The sequence below is a fragment of the Malus sylvestris genome, chromosome 7 (genome assembly GCF_916048215.2).
Source record: "Malus sylvestris chromosome 7, drMalSylv7.2, whole genome shotgun sequence".
NCBI classification, from domain to species: Eukaryota; Viridiplantae; Streptophyta; class Magnoliopsida; order Rosales; family Rosaceae; genus Malus; species Malus sylvestris.
In genome coordinates this window covers 4,186,723-4,207,843 of record NC_062266.1, presented here as the reverse complement: position 1 = coordinate 4,207,843, position 21,121 = coordinate 4,186,723, and the positions used below count along the sequence as shown (strand labels likewise).

At 37.6% G+C, this 21,121-nt stretch overlaps 1 protein-coding gene, 1 long non-coding RNA gene and 1 pseudogene across 2 annotated transcripts; all 3 read left to right on the top strand.

Moving 5' to 3' along the window:
- Positions 1-295: 295 nt before the first annotated feature.
- LOC126628183 (transcription termination factor MTERF8, chloroplastic-like) lies at positions 296-5,390 on the top strand (annotated as a pseudogene).
- A 1,870-nt stretch (positions 5,391-7,260) lies between these two features.
- On the top strand, positions 7,261-9,162 carry LOC126628178 (transcription termination factor MTEF1, chloroplastic-like). The gene is made up of 2 exons (XM_050297770.1): positions 7,261-8,009; positions 8,097-9,162. Exons 1-2 carry the CDS (start codon positions 7,385-7,387, stop codon positions 8,615-8,617), a joined length of 1,146 nt encoding a protein of 381 aa, XP_050153727.1. The 5' UTR covers positions 7,261-7,384; the 3' UTR covers positions 8,618-9,162.
- Positions 9,163-11,272: 2,110 nt separating this feature from the next.
- On the top strand, positions 11,273-13,144 carry LOC126628191 (uncharacterized). The gene is made up of 2 exons (XR_007625311.1): positions 11,273-11,847; positions 11,976-13,144. It is a non-coding gene; the product is annotated as an uncharacterized LOC126628191 (long non-coding RNA).
- The last annotated feature ends 7,977 nt before the right edge of the window (positions 13,145-21,121 follow it).

The following is a 21,121-nucleotide window of genomic DNA, read 5'->3' as shown; positions in this document are numbered from 1 at the left end:
GCGAATTACCCAATGCGGATTAACTAGGCAGGACGACAATGATCCTCCAATGCGGATTAACCAGGCGGAGTACCCTTAAGATGCACATGATCCCCTGATGTTGATTAATCAAACAGGATATCCATGTACCACAATACTACATGGTGCAATCAAATCATCACACATCACACATTCTACAACATACATCAGTTCACCATGAATCACAATTGCAAGCGCGCACACACATCTATCCAACGAATATTTTAGTCTCATATTGGTGCATCAACATGCTATACCTAACTTCCAGGTACATTAATATACAAATTGGGTGAGAGCCATTTGAGATGGCCACATTTATCAGGTAGTGTCATTTTGTGTTCTGCATCAACCAACGGTAAACTCGAAAGTTGAAGGCGCTCAGCGCTCCAGCAAATAAAACTTAGACAACTTGAAAATGCTAGCCCTGCCCTAAACCCCACTGTTAGGGTTTTGGGTTTTTTTTCTTTTCCAAAATTGAAATTGATCATCATCGGCTTCGATTAACATGGTAGCGCTCTACAAATTGAAGACCCTCAGATTTTCCTGTATTGCTGCTGCTGCTTCCAGAATTAAACGATTTGGGGTTCGAAGTTAGATACTCTGCCGGCACTTGACCTCCGAAATCTCAGAAGACGAACAGAATTTGAATTTGACGGCCAATTACCTCATAAACTCATGTGGGTTGACCCCAAAAGGTGCGATTTCAGCATCCAAGTGGATCGAGTTGCAATCCCCGGAATGAGCAGACTCCGTTTTGACTTTTTTCAGAAGCCATGGATTCTCCGCAACCCAGATCTCCAAGATCCTCAGGTCGTGCCCCCAACTCCTTAACTCCCATCTGGATAAAACCCTTCTGCCAAAGCTCGAGTTTTTCAGCTCGTTTGTAGTTTCAGGGCAGGACCTTGCAAAAACCCTCGCATATAGTCCCACGATTTGGGCCACAAGCTTGGAGAAACGGATTCTACCGACTTATCATTTCCTTAGGAGTTTACTATCCGCGGAAAAGGTCGTTTCTGTTTTGAAGCGGGGTTCGTGGATTTTCGTCGAAGGCCACTCCAAGAAGGTGGCGCCAAATATTTGGATTCTGAGACAATTCGGTATGCCCGATTCCCACATTTCTCTGTTGCTAGCTTATTATCCCGGTGTTTTGATGCTAAAACCTCAAAAATTTGGCGAACTTGTGGACGAGGTTAGGCAAATAGGTTTTAAACTGGAAAAAGCAACTTTTGTGAAAGCCCTTAGTGCATTGTGTGGTAAGACTAAGTTGAAATATAATCGAAGTCGAGAAGTTTATAGGAAATGGGGTTGGTCTGATGATGATTTTCTCTCTGCTTTCACCAAGGATCAGCAATGTATTCTTCATGCGAAGAAGAAGATAATGCAAGTAATGGATCTATTAGTGAACAAGATGGGATGGCCGTCAACAACGATTGTTAAATACCCAGTGGTCCTGTGTTACAGTTTGGATAAGCGAATTATCCCGAGGTGTTCTGTTGTTAAAGTTTTGTTGTTGAAAGGATTGATAAAGGAAATTGGAAGTGTGAGTTTGTCTACTATGTTCAGCCCCACGGAGAAATGCTTCTGGGAGAGGTTTGTGGACATATATATAGATGAAGTACCTGCTCTATTGAGTGTGTATCAAGGGAGAGTTGAAATCCAGGATGTTTGATTTTGATACGTTGAAGTAGGTGACATTACTGTAGGTAGTAATAGCCCCATGTATTCTAGAAACTTATTCCTTAGGTAAGGTTTAATTTGTATGGGACATGTTTTCTCTGCATTGAATTCGTTTCTTTAAACTTCTTGTCCTAGCCCTAGCCCTAGCTTCTTTTAGTTATATACCTTTGTGTATGTACGTCTTTAGTAACTACGGTTCATGAGTTTAGTTTTTTTTAATATTGTTTTGTAGAATATGCACCTATATTGGTTCTATGAGGGTTCAATCTTGTCGATTTTTCTGGTTCTAAGACGTCAATATCTTTCAGTCCGTCCTTGATTCTCTACCCTGGTAATGATTGTCCTCCAGAAGCAGGTACTATACTTCAGTGGCCATGCTCTATTTATAGTAAAGTAGGAACATAGCATTACCGCCGGGTAAGCATGGCTCTCTCCCATAGTTCTCTCTTGTTTATTCCTTATAAAAAACAACAACAACAACAAAGCCTTTTCCCACTAAGTGGGGTCGGCTATATGAATCCTAGAACACCATTGTGCTCGGTCCTATGTCATGTCCTCCGTTAGATCCAAGTACTCTAAGTCTTTTCTGAGAGTCTCTTCCAAAGTTTTCCTAGGTCTTCCCCTACCCCTTCGGCCCTGAACCTCTGTCCCGTAGTCGCATCTTCTAACCGGAGCGTCAGTAGGCCTTCTTTGCACATGTCCAAACCACCGTAACCGATTTTCTCTTAGCTTTCCTTCAATTTCGGCTACTCTTACTTTACCTCGGATATCCTCATTCTCGTGTGCCCACACATCCAACGAAGCATCCTCATCTCCGCTACACCCATTTTATGTATGTGTTGATGCTTCACCGCCCAACATTCTGTGCCATACAGCATCGCCGGCCTTATTGCCGTCCTATAAAATTTTCCCTTGAGCTTCAGTGGCATACGGCGGTCACACAACACGCCGAATGCACTCTTCCACTTCATCCATCCAGCTTGTATTCTATGGCTGAGATCTCCATCTAATTCTCCGTTCTTTTGCAAGATAGATCCTAGGTAGCGAAAGCAGTCGCTCTTTGGTATTTCCTGATCTCCGATCCTCACCCCTAACTCATTTTGGCCTCCATTTGCACTGAACTTACACTCCATATATTCTGTCTTTGATCGGCTTAGACGAAGACCTTTAGATTTCAACACTTCTCTCCAAAGGTTAAGCTTCGCATTTACCCCTTCCTGAGTTTCATCTATCAACACTATATCGTCTGCGAAAAGCATACACCAAGGAATATCATCTTGAATATGTCCTGTTAACTCATCCATTACCAACGCAAAAAGGTAAGGACTTAAGAATGAACCTTGATGTAATCCTACAGTTATGGGGAAGCTTTCGGTTTGTCCTTCATGAGTTCTTACGGCAGTCTTTGCTCCTTCATACATATCATTTATAGCTTGGATGCTACTTGTACTCCTTTCTTCTCTAAAATCCTCCAAAGAATGTCTCTTGGGACCCTATCATACGCTTTTTCCGAATCTATAAAGACCATGTGTAAATCCTTTTTCCCATCTCTATATCTTTCCATCAATCTTTGTAAGAGATAGATTGCCTCCATGGTTGAGCGCCCTGGCATGAACCCGAATTGGTTGTCCGAAACCCGTGTCTCTTGCCTCAATCTATGCTCAATGACTCTCTCCCAGAGCTTCATTGTATGACTCATTAGCTTAATACCCCTATAGTTCATGCAATTTTGTACGTCGCCCTTATTCTTGTGGATAGGCACCAAAGTGCTCTTTCGCCACTCATTTGGCATATTCTTCGTTTTCAAAATCCTATTGAAAAGGTCAGTGAGCCATGCTATACCTGTCTCTCCCAAGACTTTCCACATTTCGATCGGTATATCATCTGGGCCCACTGCTTTTCTATGCTTCATCTTTTTCAAAGCTACAACCACTTCTTCCTTCCTGATTCGACGGTAAAAGAAGTAGTTTCTACACTCTTCTGAGTTACTCAACTCCCCTAAAGAAGTACTCCTTTCATGTCCTTCATTGAAAAGATTATGAAAATAACCTCTCCATCTGTCTTTGACCGCGTTCTCTGTAGAAAGAACCTTTCCATCCTCATCCTTGATGCACCTCACTTGGTTTAGGTCCCTTGTCTTCTTTTCCCTTGCTCTAGCTAGTTTATAGATATCTAACTCTCCTTCTTTGGTATCTAGTCGCTTATACATATCGTCATAAGCCGCTAACTTAGCTTCTCTCACAGCTTTCTTCGCCTCTTGCTTCGCTCTTCTATACCTTTCACCATTTTCATCGGTCCTATCCTTGTATAAGGCTTTACAACATTCCATCTTAGCCTTCACCTTTGTTTGTACCTCCTCATTCCACCACCAAGATTCCTTTTGGTGTGGAGCAAAGCCCTTGGACTCTCCTAATACCTCTTTTGCTACTTTTCGGATACAACTAGCCATGGAATCCCTCTTTTGGCTAGCTTCCCCCTCTCTATCCCACACGCACTGGGTGATTACTTTCTCTTTGAAAATGACTTGTTTTTCTCATTTTAGGTTCCACCATCTAGTCCTTGGGCACTTCCAAGTCTTGTTCTTTTTTCTCACTCTTTTGATATGTACATCCATCACCAACAAGCGATGTTGATTAGCCAAGCTCTCTCCCGGTATAACTTTGCAATCCTTACAAGTTATACGATCCCCTTTCCTCATTAGAAGAAATTCTATTTGTGTTTTTGACGACCCACTCTTGTAGGTGATCACATGTTCTTCTCCCTTCTTTATTCCTTATATGGGGAACAAAATACATGCCGAGAAAATTGGTTAAAAATGAAAGAGAGAACTTGATGTTTTTCTTCCCCCCATTAGTGCAAACGTGACACCCTGCTTACGCTAGTTGTAAAATTGTTTGAGGCATTGCAAAGAAACCAGATTTGAAAATGTTGATAAACTGAAATTGTCTGTTTCCTTTTCATTTTCCCAGGAACCAAACTGACCATCATTGTTTGAAGTCAATGAGGATAGAATCTGTTAGACGGTCATCGAGTCAACAGATATTGAGTATGTATCGGAAAAGTTGAAGTCCAGGATGTATGATGTTTGTAGATCAAGAGGTTAGATACTATAACAATTTTTCATGCTTTGTTGCAGATTTAGTACTGCTCATTGTCATTGGTAGCAGCAATATAAATTGTCTGTTTCCCTTCATTTTTCCTGGAACCAAACTTACCATCATTGTTTGAAGTTAATGAGGATAGACGGTTTGTTCTACTTAAGATATTATATCTTTTAGCTGCATGTAACTACTTGTGAAATATAACAGCAAAAATCAATCTACAACTCTCTTTGTTTTCAGTTACAGATCTGGGACTGATTAATTTGCAAATGATGATTGGTATCTGGACATCTTTCTTACGCTAGAAGCCACCCTGCCATCGTCCTACCGGTACAAACATCTACGCTGTTTCTTACTCTAAAATATGTACCTTATATATGAACAATGACATGCATCTTATATATGAACTGAGCCTGTTACTTATAATCTGGGTGGATCAAGTTTCTGCTGCTTTTTTGTGAACTGCACACACGCACACACGGTCACACATTCACACATTGTAGACAGGCACACTTTTGCCACTGACGTTGGAACTTGGAAGACATGATTCTTCACCTTGAATTTCAATTGCAGGGTGCATCTTTTCTTGTTTTATTTCTGAATTTGGGGTACTTGTACCCGTAGCATTTACATTTTGCATGTAGTTGAATACTTATGTAAATAGGATGTAATGCTCTGTTTTCCTGGTTTTTTACTACATATTTTCCTTCTTGGATGTCTGTCGTGCGAACGGTACCTATGATATTACTAACGAGAAGTCGCGATCGTGTAACAATTATCATGCAGATACACTCAGTTAAGTACCATACAATACTAACAAGTGACATTAGTTAAGTACCAATCTCTCCTCTCTAAGGTTGGTTCTAATCAGATACACTGAGTTACACGCTAATTGCTGCTACAGTTCATTGATTTTGCTTAGTAAGATCATATAAAGTTTGAATGCGATTCTCGTTACACCCCTTTCAAGTCGACAGGAGGAGGCCGAATCGACAGCCTGCACTTCAAACAGAGAAATCTGGCCTTTGATGCAATGATAATCCAACTCTATATGCTTGGTTCTACCACGATAAACTAGATTTGAACTTGCGATATTCCAGATATATTGTAGTAACACCGTATAAAAGTATAGTCCTCTTATTGGTTAATAGCTAGATGAGGTTGTTGAATTTGACGGTTGATGGAACTCTTGATGTCATTGATCTCGAGTTGTAACTATTTTAGTAACTGAACTTTGAAGTTTGATGGGATGTTAAATTTTACGAGGATTTGATATACTAGAAAATGAAAAATATGTTGAAAATTGTGATTTTTTTTAATAGGATTGGGCTAATAGTTATATAATTTAGGCCCAAAGCTCCCAAAACAAACCGTTGAACATTGGTTTGGTTTTTCTTAGGAATATTTGTCAAATTTGAACCGAACCGAACTAAATCATTATATTATAATTGGATTGGTTGTGGTTTTGAGGTAAAATCGATCTAATCCAGACCTTCCCTTCCCTATTACTCGCTATTGTTGTAAAGATTTTGTTTTCCGCTTATGTAGATGAAGATTTTCTTGCGAGCAAAGGAAAAAAAACGATGGATTGACAAAGGGATGAGACTATTTGACTTGTTATATGTAAGAAGTCATTACTTATTCAATTCAATGGCAACGTAACATTATTTCTCTTCAAATGTTATAGATTTCACTCTATTACCGTCTAAAAGATCATTTTTATATAATTATTTAATTTAAAATAATTTATTCATTCATATGCAGAAAGAGTCACATGTTTACCATAACTGTCAATTTATTCAGCAAGTATAAAACAATCTTGAAATTAAAAAAAATAATAATAATTGTAGAGATATAAGTAAGGTCTAAAATATCGATATTATCCCGATATTTCCATTGAAATTTTCGTGTTTTTGGACTACCGATATTTCCTATATCATCGATATTTTAGACCTTGATAGGAACTCTATGTGGTACTAAGTCACTCATGTATCTTACCATGCAATGTATAAAATGTAAAATATTGTATTAATTCATTATATATAAATGATTATGGTGTGTTTAAACTTCTTTCATTAATTACTACATATTTTCTACACTCACAATGTTTGTTAGCTCGCTATATAATCAACTTAAATCAGTTAAATCCATCATGCAATGCATTTCTTTCTAATTTTTTGTGATAAACTAATAGATAATTGACTAAATAAATATCATGCAAAGTTTCAAATTTCCAAGTTTTTCTTATAATTTCCGTGATTTTTATTCAATTTTTATCGATATCGATAATATCTCTATATTTTCATCGAAATTTTTGTGTTTTTGGACTACCGATATTTCTGATATCATCGATATTTTAGACCTTGGATATAAGTATGACGAGTAACTCTAATTATAGTATTTGAACCCTAAAGTAATTTCAAGTCATCATTAAAATAAAGAAATAAATTTTCTTTGTATTTCCATCCTGAAAATCAAACTATCATATCACCCGCGTCAAACCTCACTGAACGTTAGACTCGCTAGGGTTTGGGGGATTTGGGGATTTTCCGATTGAAATTGGTCGTCACCGGCCTTCGGCAGCTAACATGTTTGCGCTCCAAAACTTGAAGGCCCTCAGATTTGGTTATTCGCAATCTTCCCGCATAGTTGCTTCCATAACTCAACGATTTCTCTCTGGGGATCCAAAACCCTCACATTTTCCTCTTCAAGTTCAGATACTCTGCAGACATTTCACCTCAGAAATCTCAGAAACCCAACCCAATGTCGCAGTCAATTACCTGATAAACTCATGTGGGTTGTCACCAAAAGATGCAATTTCAGCATCCAAGAGGGTCAAACTGCGATCCCTAGAAAGAGCAGACTCCGTTTTGGCCTGTTTGAGAAACCATGGAATCTCTCAGACCCGAATCACAAGCGTCATCAAACATCGCTCAGAACTTCTTCAAGCCGATCTGGAGAAAACCGTTTTGCCACAGCTTGAGTTTTTCAGGTCTATTGGAGTTTCGAGGGAAGACCTTGCAACAACTCTGTCATATAATCCGCGGCTTTTGATCACAAACTTGGAAAATCGGATTGTACCCACTTACGATTTCCTCAGGAGTCTGCTTTCTGCGAAACACGTCGCTTCTGTTTTCAAGGCGGGCTCGTGGATTTTCGTGGAAGGCCACTCCAAGAAGGTGGCGCCAAATATTGAGGTTTTGAGAGAATCAGGTATGCCCCAATCCTGCATTTGTCATTTGCTAGCTCATTATCCATGCACTTTTATGCTAAAGCCCGAAGAGCTTGGTGAACTTGTAGATGAGGTTATGAAAATGGGTTTTAATCTGGAAAAAACATCTTCTGTGAAGGCAATACGTGCATTGTGTGGTAGGTCTAAGTTGAAATGCAATCGAAATCGAGAAGTTTATAGGAGGTGGGGCTGGTCTGAGGATGTTGCTCTCTCTGCTTTCAGGAAGAACCCGCTTTGTATGATTCATTCGGAAAAGAAAATAATGCAAGTAATGGATTTTTTTGTGAACAAGATGGGATGGTCGTCAATAACAATTGCCAAATACCCAGGGGTCATCTCTTTCAGTTTGGAGAAGAGAATTGTCCCGAGGTGTTCGGTTGTCAAGGTTTTGTTGTTGAAAGGACTGATAAAGGAAGTCGAAAAAACTATGAGTTTGTATTCTCTTTTGTTCCCTGCAGAGAAAATCTTCTTGGAGAGTTTTGTAACCAAATATCTTAAAGAAGTACCTCAGTTGCTGAATGTTTATCAAGGGAAAGTGGATGTCTGGGATGTCTTATCTCCATACGTTGAAGCGGGTGACATCACTTAAATATTTTAGCTTGCTTCTACTCCATAGCCTAGCTTCTTCTGGTTATATCTATATGTGCTTTCTTATGAAGGAACTGCTTGAGTTGGCATACTATCTGTGGTGTCATGAAAATCTCTTGTTTTGTTGAAATATGCAAACATATTGGGTTGATCGGGGTTCAGTTTAGTCCATTTTCAAGCTATAAAATGTCAATGGCTGTCAGTCCCCAAATACATGTAGTGCTTTTGGCTGGTGATTTGGTTCTTCAGGGATCAAGAAACCTAATTCGACGTGTAATGAAGGTTGATCTGCTGCTAATTGTTATCTTTGTGGATGAACCTATGTAGAAATCCTCCGAAGCTTTGCTGTTTCCAAAAGAGAGGTCAGGGATCAATTGTACTGTTTCCAAAAAACTATGAAGCAAGGAGTTCTTTAGTCTATTCTTGCACGATAGTCTTCTAGTGTTGCTTCTAATTTTCATTTAAACAAAACTTAGTGTGTGTTCCATCCAGCGCTCCCGAACACGAGAAACAAGTTTCTGAGTTTGATTTTGCTGATGTTAGTTATTTCTGGCTTATGATTGTGACTCCAAACTTGTCCGATCAAAATGCGAATAAAATGCACAAAACGTTGACAAGCTACAAGAAGGTGAGTTTTACAAACATTATATTCAAAATACTATTGTCTCACTGAATTTTTAATTTTTATAGCAGTTATGGAAGGTCATTCCTTGCATCTCTTCATGCATTTTGTCTTGTGAAGTGATTTCTTCTCTAGTTCTTCAACGCTCCTCTCTCATTGCTTCTTTACTCGTGGTTGGCAATCTTGATACTATTGTGTATAGTCTCTTCCATAGCATCGGGTATATGATTCGGAAAGGGATCCTCTCCGGATCCCTTCCACCAAATCTACCCCATTAATCAATCCGGGCCCTTGAAATTTGATCCAACGGTTAAAGTTATTATAACTTTTAAAGGGCCCATGTTTTTTAGCCGTTGGATCAAATTTCAAAGGTCCGGATTGATTGATGGGATGGATTTGGTGGAAGGGATCCGGAGAGGATCCCTTTCCATATGATTCCTCAAGCATCACCAATCGTATAAAGATTCCTTTCAAATCAGGCTCAAATTCCATGCGTGGATTGCTTCTTTATATGTTTATTCTTGTTATATTGTGTTGTATTAGATAGAGGTCTGTGTTTCTTCGCAGTAAGGGTCATTTTTCATTCAATGACATTGTGACATCATTTACTGTATAAACGTTATAACTGGAAATGTTCATTCTTTTTATTACTGTCTAAAGATTTATCCATGGAAAAATCCATTAAATTAGATTTTCTCCAGAAAAATTCATTAAATGTGAACATAAAGTAGTCATGAAAACACGAATTGACGGTCTATTATGAAGATGTTATTTTGTTACTATTATTTTGGATTTTACAACATATGTATGATCAAACTGTCACCAAATTCAATGACTCTTTTGAAGATGATGTTTTATTGATTAGTGAAATAAAAAAAAGGCTATGATTATAAAGTTTTGTACAGTAATGATTTTAAATCGTGATTGAAGGATGAAGGACTCCTTATCTATATATAAAGGAAAAAGGCAAAAAAATAAGGCTTTTTATATTAGCACCTCACAAAATGTTGAATGCACCCCCTATATTAAAATTTAATATTAATGACTTATTTACTGTACTATGTAATGACAATTTTGACCTTATTAGGTTTAAAAAATAATAAAAAATTTATAAATACATCTCAAATTACTTTTGACGTATTATTTATCTATTTCAACCATCAAAACCCTTCCCATTCTTCATTGTTGAATAAAACCCTAAGCAATGAAACTACAAACATATTGATTGAGAAAAATAATTTTTAACAAATGGAACACGAAATCGGTGTTTTGAAAGCTTTGAAATCATTATTATTGTTATTGAAAAACGTTCAAATGAACCTAAACATTTTTTGAAATCATTCGGCAAAATAAAAAATGAGTGTTATAAGATTTGGGAAATATGGGGCGTGTGTAGAAAATATAAGGTGTATATTAAGAATGTGGTGGTTTGAGGGTATTATGGGGAAGGAAGTGGGGTGTATTAAGATAATTTTTAATTGAAAAAGTAAATTTGGGGTATATTAAGTATGTGGGGTTTATTCAACAATTTGTGGGGTGCTAATATAATAAGCCAAAAATAAACTTTCATGATACCCAAATTGACCCAATAAAAAAATATTCACAAAACAACCCAATGTTGTGAGACGCTGGTCGCTTAGTAAGTTCATTACTGTTTAAAATATAATTTTAACGAAAAACCAATTAATGAATTATCTGTTTTTAATTTTTCTTAAAATTTGAAATTCTCTTAGTCTTTTGGTATAGTTTTCTCTTAGTTTGGACCAATCATTGTGATTATTATTATTATTTTTTTTTTTGAAATTATATGATAGGTTTTCTTGTACTAGAAGTGACAGAGCAAAGTTAAGTAGTATAAACGGATGATTATCTTATTATATGTTGTAAATATTATGTGGATGGTCCACATGAATAGCTTGTTACTATTTATGCACAGTATTTTCACTATTCATTTGTGGAAAATTTGTAAAGTGAATAGTGCTTTTTTTTGTTTATATAAAGGAAGAAGAGGAGATGAAGTGAGGCGAGTTCACGGGAAAGATGGGAATGAAAAGAAAGAAAGAAAGAGAGGAAGGAAGGAAGAGGAAGAGAGAGAAGGAAGAGGAAGAGAGAAAATAGAGGAAGATGAGAGGAAATAATAGAGAGAGTTATTTTTGTACTCCTATTATTTCAAATTATAATGAAAGCACCACTGCTACCCCGAGGACGTACTCCAGTCACACTGACTGTAGAGGAACCTCGTAAATTTTGTGTCTTGTTTCATTTATTCCATTGCACACACAGTCGATTTTACAACACGTTATCAACACGAAAAGCTCTCATGTCAATGGAAAGCACAACATCATAAATCTGGTGAAGTATTATCTACCTCTCACCTCGGTCAGCTAAAATCTCACAGAGTAGAGACGGCAAGCCAGACATGTCGAACAGGGAAGATCATCTTGTCACAAAAATCCATCAACCTTTCTTTTATCACTTTTTCTTTTATCACTCTAACTATTGATGTGCTAATCCTTATCCCTGCTAGACCTGCAATCTATTTTTCTCTCGTGGACAAGAAAGATGGAGAGATCTTACAGACAAACAAAGGTGCAGCAAAACAAGCAAAGGTATGTCCATTTTTCGTTTCTCCCACCGCGCCAGAAGCGCCCCACCGAATTCCGGTGCGAATTGAAATTTCCAACGACCCGAAGTCGTCACGAGATAAGAAAACTCGTACCTGACAACTGGTTTCCAGAGATCCAGAAGAATCTCATTAGACTTGGAAACCCAGATCGTGTCGTTCTCAATGGATCTCGAGAACCTCCATGAATCCTCAGTTGTCTGAGATGGTGATGGCATGACTGACTCCACATAGGCCTCCATCTCTTATGCCTTCGTCAACCTCACTGTCATCTATGTCTCTATGGAGAGGTTCTTGCTTTGCGATGCCATGTTCTTTGGGCCATGCAAGAACAACGCCAGTCTCTGGTAGCCTTTTTGGATTGAATTGGTTTTGTGTAACCCCCACAACAACCCAGCTGGTACTGGGTTTCGAGACTGGTAGAGATAGACAAAGAAAAAGGGAAATGGGGCCAATGATTTAGAAAGGTGCGTTGCACCATGTAAAATAAAAGAAATAAAAACAAAAGTTGTTGGAATGTTGTAGCATGTGAATGAATAAGAAAAATAATAATAAAGGTAAAGGTTTTTGGATGGTGTTACACCATCTGAAAAGAAAGAAGAAAATATGTATATATTTATTTATGTGCATGGTGTTGGTTTAAAGCCCATGTCACAAGTTCTATTTACTTTAAAGCAATTTATTTATCATGGACGGTTTTACCGCCTACTGCTTTAAGTTTTGATTTATGTGAATGATGCTGAATTAAAACCCTTGTCACAAGCTTTAATTTATTTATTGTTCAATTTATTTACTATGGCTGGAATTACCGCTTATTGCTTTAATTTATTTATTGTACTTATCTTTTGTTACAATGAGTATATATAAGATCCAAAGTTCCTTGATCAGATCAGAACCTGCAGTTTCTTGATCCTCATCATATAAAATGATTGGACCCGAAGTTCCATCATACAAAAAGATCAGGCATGAAGTCATTTGATCCTGAAGATCAGGACATGAAATTCCTTGATGAGTACCGTAAGTTTAAAGTACCGCAGTGCCTCAACTTAACTATAATAAAGGACATAAGAGTCTTAGTTCACAGACTATTAAACAATGACCAGAAGTTCCTCATGTCCATACTCAAAATGGTTTAGTAGAAGCATTTATTAAGTGGGTGAAATTAATTACCAACGCTCTGCTCATGAAAACGAAATTGCCAATTTTCTACATGGGAACATGTAAACTTTACATGATGCATTATTAATTCGGTTGAGACATATTACCAACCATCAATACTTCTTCGTACAACTCGTGTTTGGGAACCAGCCAAGCATTATACATCTACGAGTTTTTGGTTGTGTTATCTATGTGCCTATTACACTGCCACAACGTACTGAAATGAGACATCATCGCTGATTGGGCATTGATGTTGAACACTATCTATCATTCAATATTTGGAACCCTTGACTGGGGATATGTCTACCGCATGATTTACGGACTATGATTTTGATAAGACAGTTTTCCCGCCATTAGGGGAGAAAATAACATCGTTCCAGAAGAACGATGTGAAAATATCATTTCAGAAGAATGATGAGAAACGACCGTTCCAGAAGAACGAAGATAATTTGTCTTATTTTGATTCACGAAACAAACAATGAGAAAATGAAATTGAAATAATTGAATGATGCAACGAAAGTGATGAAATCACATATACTTACTGCAAATGTGCCTACAAGAATTGATGTCCCTGTTGGACAAAATAATGAGACAGTAAATGATTTATCTATTGCACGCCTGAAGCGTGGCAGATTTTTAGACTCAAAAGGTTCAGTTATTCGAAAGAAGAATAATATGGCACTACTGAACTATTGCATTCCCGAAGCATAACTGTTGCATGCCAGAAGCATGACAGTCGCCGCATGGATACACGTCCCAGATAGGACAATCCACAGACATAGGAATATTGATGTCTCATGCATGTAGCATGATAGACGTATAGGTTCCAAAGACTCAACTCCCGGAAGTGGAGATTAAAATCCAAGCTCTATAATGCTCAAGAGGAGGTTATGATTCACATTCTCTAAATTATGACTATCCTGGAAGAGATAGCGTCATGCCCTTGAAGAGGCAATGGATATCCAAAGAAATGAAAAGTTTTTATGCATGCGCATGCACATAAGAATATGGGATCACGGATTGATGATAACCAATGGTAATTTTGGTTTTTACAAGTAGCTACTAAATTCATCAATGAGCTGTGTTAATATTGAGTCACGTTCTTTTGTTCGTCGACAAAAGAAAAATTATTGGCCAAAATGGAGAAAGGCAATTCCATTACAATTTTGTAAGAACGTGGACAAATAAACCTATATATATTTGAATACAATACAAATAGCCAAAAGATGTTGAACCAAGGAGGTTACATATCGGCATTTGTAATACACTCACATAATATGACACAAGGTTACTAATTGAAACCTGAAATTATACTCTTGTAAACGAGTTCATATAAATGGAGAATTATATACGAAAGGTTGTGAGTCGCCCACATCATATCTCCATAAGTAAATCCCTCAAGTATACATGGGAGCAAATTGCTTTGTATAAATTCCAAAGGAAAATGTGTCATGAAGTGTAGAAAATCCTTGAAGGATTCAAATTGCTTGAAGTAAGCCCCTGAAAGGTAAAGCATAAAATATATACTCAATATCAATGGATGATATAAATTGCCTTAGTGAGTACTATCATTATGATATTGTTACAACATACTAAAATCTCTTGCAAGAGTCAATGACATTAAATTAGAACTCTTGAAGAGTTGATGATATTAAATTGGGACTCCTGAAGAGTCTAGAAAAATTATAAAGTGTTGAAGGAATTATTGTCTCGAGCTGCAGATTGAACAATCTACCAACACGAATCTTATCCATGATATTTATGATATTAAAAGAACCATATGGATTGAAGATTATGAGTTGAATACTCATATGATGAAGACACTAAGAATAATCATTTATCTTCGTGAGGGTAAAGATAAATTAATACTTGGTCCAGAAGTACCACATCTTAGTGAAGTATATGCTTTATTGTATTTGGCACAATACATTGAATGAAATAAAGCTTATTTATTAATATCTCCAAGAAATTACAGATATGTACATACACATGAGTTAAAACAAACAAACATGATGGAGCCTTCACAAAGGTTGCTCATGTGAAGCCTCAGTACTCGGAAGTACCCCCAGAAGGGGGAGGCATTGGAGATTGATCATGTGGCACCCCAGTACTTAGCAAAACACCAGAAGGGGAAGGCATCAGTTGTTTTCGGAATCTAGCAACAAACCTCTGGTGATCACTTTGAATTCGACTTTCAGATTCCTGCAGTTGGTCGAGCTTTCTTGTCATGCTCGTAGAGTAACTATTTGCAAGCACGTGTAACACCCTATTATCGTGCTTGAGCTCTCCGATCTCTTGTTTAAGACTTGCCACCTCCGCCATCAATGATTCAACTTGGCGTGTTTGAGCAAGTAGGCGTTGGCCCTTATTGGAAACAGAGCCAGCATACTGAACACTGAGAGTCAAGGAGTCTTGAACGGCCGACTCTTCATACCGTTTTGAAAGGATCTTGTTATCCCTTGGAGTGAGAAGATTCCTAGCTACCACAGTAGCGGTTATGTTATTCTTCATCACAGAGTCCCCAACCGTAAGAGGACCATTAGAAGATAAGAAGGACGGGCGCCATATATTATCATGACGCTGCTCGTCTGTATCACTCCTAAGACTCAAATCTAAGCAAATGTTAGATGGGCAAGTCATTTTTCAGAAATGGTGAAGGAAAAACAGAGGTCAAATAAAATTTCAGAAGTGCAAGATAGAGGAAATTTCTACAGGCAGCAACTTTCTGAGCATACTCTTGAACACAATTGATGTCTCTATAAAAGAAGAGGCAGCAGAGCCACTTATTCAAAGATCGAAGAGGCACCGCTCTCCGAATTTCAAAAGCCAGATTTTCCTGAATAAAATTCCTTGGCATTTTTCAGACGTAATCTCAGCTTTTCAGATATCGCGTGCAACTTTGTCAAAGATCTCTGACAAAGTTGAAAACGCGTAAATCTTACTGTTCTATTTACACCATAGTTGCTGACAAGAGTAAAAGCACAGCACCACCACTTGCTATTGAGAAATCTCTATATATGTCGACCTCTGTTTTCCATAACAAGGCAGACCCGCAACACTGCAAGAGTACCTAACTCTTCCTCATCTCCGAGAATGCATCTTCAACATAGCATCTCGAAATACTCAGTTTTCTTCCTATCCGAGAATACCTCTTCAAACATGTCACACCAGAGCAAGATTATCACATATCTTCAGGGACCAGAGCAAGATTATCTCATATCATGCAATCTCCCTGTCTTTTCCTTTGTCCTTGTTCTTGCCTGCAAAGACAAGGATCAAGAAAGCAATATGTCGGAACCTCCACTCAAACTCCCGGTAAGGAACCGACTGCCTGGAACCTTTCCTTATTGCTTACTTAGTATTGCTCTCGAGTAGTCATATTCAACGGTTGGAGCTGGGTCTCCAGTCACCAATAAGTGATGAACCATTCAAATGCAAAGGTTTGCATTCCTCTCCTGCATCAGGGGACAAATCCTACAAGAGAAGATGCCACACATGTAGGGGACAAACAGGGAAAATACCACTTAAGCAAGAGGAGCAAGTAAGACAAGTGAAAATGATACATTGAAGCATGTGGAGACAAGCACAACAAACACGTGCTGATTCATCCCCGACAAAACCGAAGATCACTTGCCACATGAAACTCTTAACGGTACAATTTCATTCAAGATCAAGCCTCGAAGTCTTTGAAAAAATCATAAGTCCGATTCAAGATCAAGTGTCCACCACTTTTGAATCAAATTCCGCTCCAGATAAAAGGAGTAAATTCAGATCTTCGATGCTAGTCTAGCAGAAAGTCCTACAACCCAGTTCAAGAAAAAGCCTGTGGAAAGTTAACAACAAGTAAAGCAACTCTTTCAGCAACTCTTCTTACTAAGAGACTAAAGCAGAACGATCAACGATCAACCTAAATGATTTGAAATCAGGGGGAGATATTCATCAGAGGGAGCATCCAAGACAGATCAAGATTTTAACGAGTCAATCGAAGACTTGTGGCCATCCAAGGGGGAGTGTTGTAAATATTATGTGGATGGTCCACATGAATAGCTTGTTACTACTTATGCACAGTATTTTCACTATTCATTTGTGGAAAATTTGTAAAGTGAATAGTGCTTTCTTTTGTTTATATAAAGGAAGAAAAGGAGATGAAGTGAGGCGAGTTCATGGGAAAGATGGGAATGAAAAGAAAGAAAGAAAGAGAGGAAGGAAGGAAGAGGAAGAGAGAGAAGGAAGAGGAAGAGAGAAAATAGAGGAAGATGAGAGGAAATAATAGAGAGAGTTATTTTTGTACTCCTATTATTTCAAATTATAATGAAAGCACCACTGCTGCCCCGAGGACGTACTCCAGTCACACTCACTGTAGAGGAACCTCGTAAATTTTGTGTCTTGTTTCATTTATTCCACTGCACTCACAGTCGATTTTACAACATTATATACATTCTTATCTAGCTATTTTAAAATTGTATTAAGTAGTCTTTCGAACCTCTGTTCTGAACAAAGGGGGTAAACAAGGAAAATAAAACTTTCCTCCTTGCAGTAGTCGAGCAAATTGAGAATATTGAGGTGAGATAATCGACGCGTGATATGCTTTTCAGCCTGTATACATATCATTCATCAAACAAATATATGGTAATACACTAATTTCTCAAAACAATTATTATAAAGTGATAGACTCATATAATACAATTTTAAAATACCTAGATAAATGATGTATATATAACGAGGGTTATATTATTATGCAGTTTAGATTTAAATAAAAAAAAGGATCAAATATCTTTAAATTTAGGTTTTAAATCGTTGATTACAAGTGTTTAAATAACAACTATAATAGATTTTGCATGGATAAATATATTTTGAAGACCATGAATATGATAGTTTTCTGTAGTGATAAGAGAAATAAAAGAAAAACTGACAAAAATGTGCAAAAATGATTGAAATTCTTGCGGGTGCTAGAAGTCACTCGTGACTTTGTGGTAGCCAGAGTCACGTGTGACGTTCTGGCACCCCAAGAATTTGAATCAATTTTGTAAATTTTTGTTAATTGTTCTTTTGTTTCTCTTAACACTACAACAAACTATCAATTCATGTTCTTTAAAACATATTTTTTTTCATGCGTGGAGTCGTCTCGTTTTTTGAGCACCTGGGAGTTCGTCTCGTTCTACGTGCATGAGCCCACCTCGCCTTGTGTGCCTGGATTTGCCTCATTTTGTATGTGAGGGGTCAAAGTCTGTGTCGTTTTGGCATGCACAAGGGCAATCTCATTTTTCGTGCGCAGGACTGGCCTTGATTTGTGCGACGTATCTCGCCTCGTTTACTGTGCACAAAGCTCGCGTCGTTTTGTGTGCCAAACATTTTTGTGAGTGGAGCCCGTTATTTTGTGTGCCGCAGTTCGCCTCATTCTACATGAGCTGAGTCCGCCTTGTTTTGTATCTGTCGAGCTCGCCTAACACCTATGTTTTTTGACAAAAATGCAAATTTTTTATTTTCGCAAAATATTTTTTCTGAGCATGAAATTAAACTTTTTAAGGAATTTGGAAGCAGTTTTACGGTTTATTGAGTTACAAATGTATATTTAGTAGAATATTTAAGTAGAAAACTAAAAAATTAGTGAGAAATATAGTAGGGAGGCCTAGAACATTGTCAAATGGGGTTTGACACAAGAATCTAAATGGAAAGTCTCACCTTAATTTTTAAAACTTCACAGTGAGGCGAAGTTGAAAATAAATAGATTGAAATGTGGTTTATGTACGAATTTGCAAAACCAATAGAAAACCGTGAGTGTTAATCCATGTTTTATGTAAAAAAATTGCAATTTTTTTTTATATTCTCGAAATATTTTCCGTGAGCTTTTAGGAAACCTTTATAATGTATTTGGAAGTGGATTTACGATTTATTGAGTAACAAGTGTATATTTAGTAGAATATTTAAGCTAAAAAGTAAAAAAAAAAAAAAGTGAAAAATTATAGAGATGTTAAAATGTATATTTAGTGTATATTTTTTAATTTCTTTTCAAATTAGACATGTTAAAATCACTTTTAGGTGAGGCTTAAACAAAAAATAGCAAATTTTGTTTTGTTAATTAGTCTTTCACGCATGTCGCAGATGACCATTGTCGCATTCGATCCTCAACTGGTCAAACTAGACATCCTTCCACTAAGTTTCCTCAAATTCACGTCACTTTAAGCAAAACCGACTCTGCTCGCCATTCCTAGGGAATGCATGTCACAGAGTAGCGGTTCGATGTTCAAAGTCATTCATAACCTATTACATCAAACTTGAGGCACAATGCCAATATGAATTTCTTATTCTTCAATAAGGTGTGACTATTCAAGTAGAATGAGGATTGCACTACTGTGCCGAAAGACGTCAACAAACATAAGCTGTGACATCCAAAAGATATCAAGGCCGACACATTACTAAAGTAGGAGAAGATCCTAAGTATGCTCTGATACCAAACTGACACGCCCTAATCCCGATATCCCCAAATATCATGGTAGGCACGTGCTGGTCGACACCCAAGGGTGACGAAGCCATTAAAAACATGCGCACATATAAAATATGTAATTAGAAAGAGAAATACCAGTGCAGGAACGTGTTCAGAGCATACAACTAGCCAAGAATAAAGTGAAAGAATTATCATAGAAATGCACGAACCGAGGAATGTGTCCTACACAAAGGAGACTCAAAGATGTCTGAGCGGATATGTCTTGACGCCGGGATCATGTTCCTTGATTCTAACTCCTGAGGGGGCACAAAAACAAAAAAGGTGAGTGGACCAAAGTTTATAATAATAATACTAATAATAAGAAAACCATTTTATTTATGAACATACTAACCTCCTGTTTTGAAAACATATATAATACTACATAATAAGTTTTTCTGAAAACCCTAGATGCCATGAAAACGTTTTTAAAATCAGTACGTAGAAAACCGTGCTCAGAAATGAATACAGATGCCCGAAGGCAAATCCATAAAACATCTGTAAATAACCTTAGTGAGGTACTCAACTAGGGATATCATAGTCGCCCGAAGGTAGTACTTGTCCATCACTCGAAGGTGAAGCTGAATAAAATAGCATACATACACACTGACACTAGCCGTGGCTAGTGAAACTGTCTGACACCACTTTCGACGGTGAAGCTGGAGGTATATATATCTCACTACTCATCCACTATGTCTTATGGCCATAGACGTCATACCTGTGTTGTGTGTATATGCCGTATGATAACCCAGTAGGTAAGTACAAAAAACATAACTCAAATCTCATATTAAATCCAGAGCTCAAAAGCTCATTTCATAAGTCCATGATAATTCATAGATTCACAAATCCGTAGAATATCATATTTGTAATCCATAGCATTTCATATACGAAAATCTAATGAGTCATAACCTTTCATAAAACATAAATTCAATAAATCATAAATATTAAATAAAGGTTCTTTGAATAAATCATGAATAATGCATAAAGCGTAAAATCATGCTTTTCGTGAATGCAAGTCTAATATTTTATAAAAAAAAAAACATGCAAGTTTAGAAGCGGTCCACTCACAAATATTTTGTTACCCGAGAGCTGCTCGAACAAGGAAAGATGGTGTCACCTTCTAACCGATGCACCTAAACGCAATTAGGGACCATTTAATAAAACTCTACAAAAACGTTAGAATTTGGGAAAACGGACGGCGGATTCGGATTTTGCACATCAAAAAACCGAAGGAGGGACCTTGGGTTTCCCCCCGCACGCCGCCGCATGCGGTGGCCAACAGCCCAAACTCACCGGAAAATTCAACAACTCAAAAAATTCCCAAATTTTACAAGAATAAAGATCTCAATTAGAGGAATAACTTTCATACCTGGGCCAAAGTCCAATTCGGCCGGGAAATATCTCAAATCACCCTCAATTCATCGGAAAACTCAGGGTGAGCTTCAATTCGTCTATTCCATCGCTTCGCCGCCCCCAAAATGGTTTAGGGGTTTGTTCCTGGCCTCAAGATGAGTTGAACCAAGGTGGTGGTCAACCACAACACATTCAAAAACGACAGATCGCCGCCCTTGAACCCGTCGCACCCACTGTGCGGGTTTCACAGAATCAAGGCCAAATATAT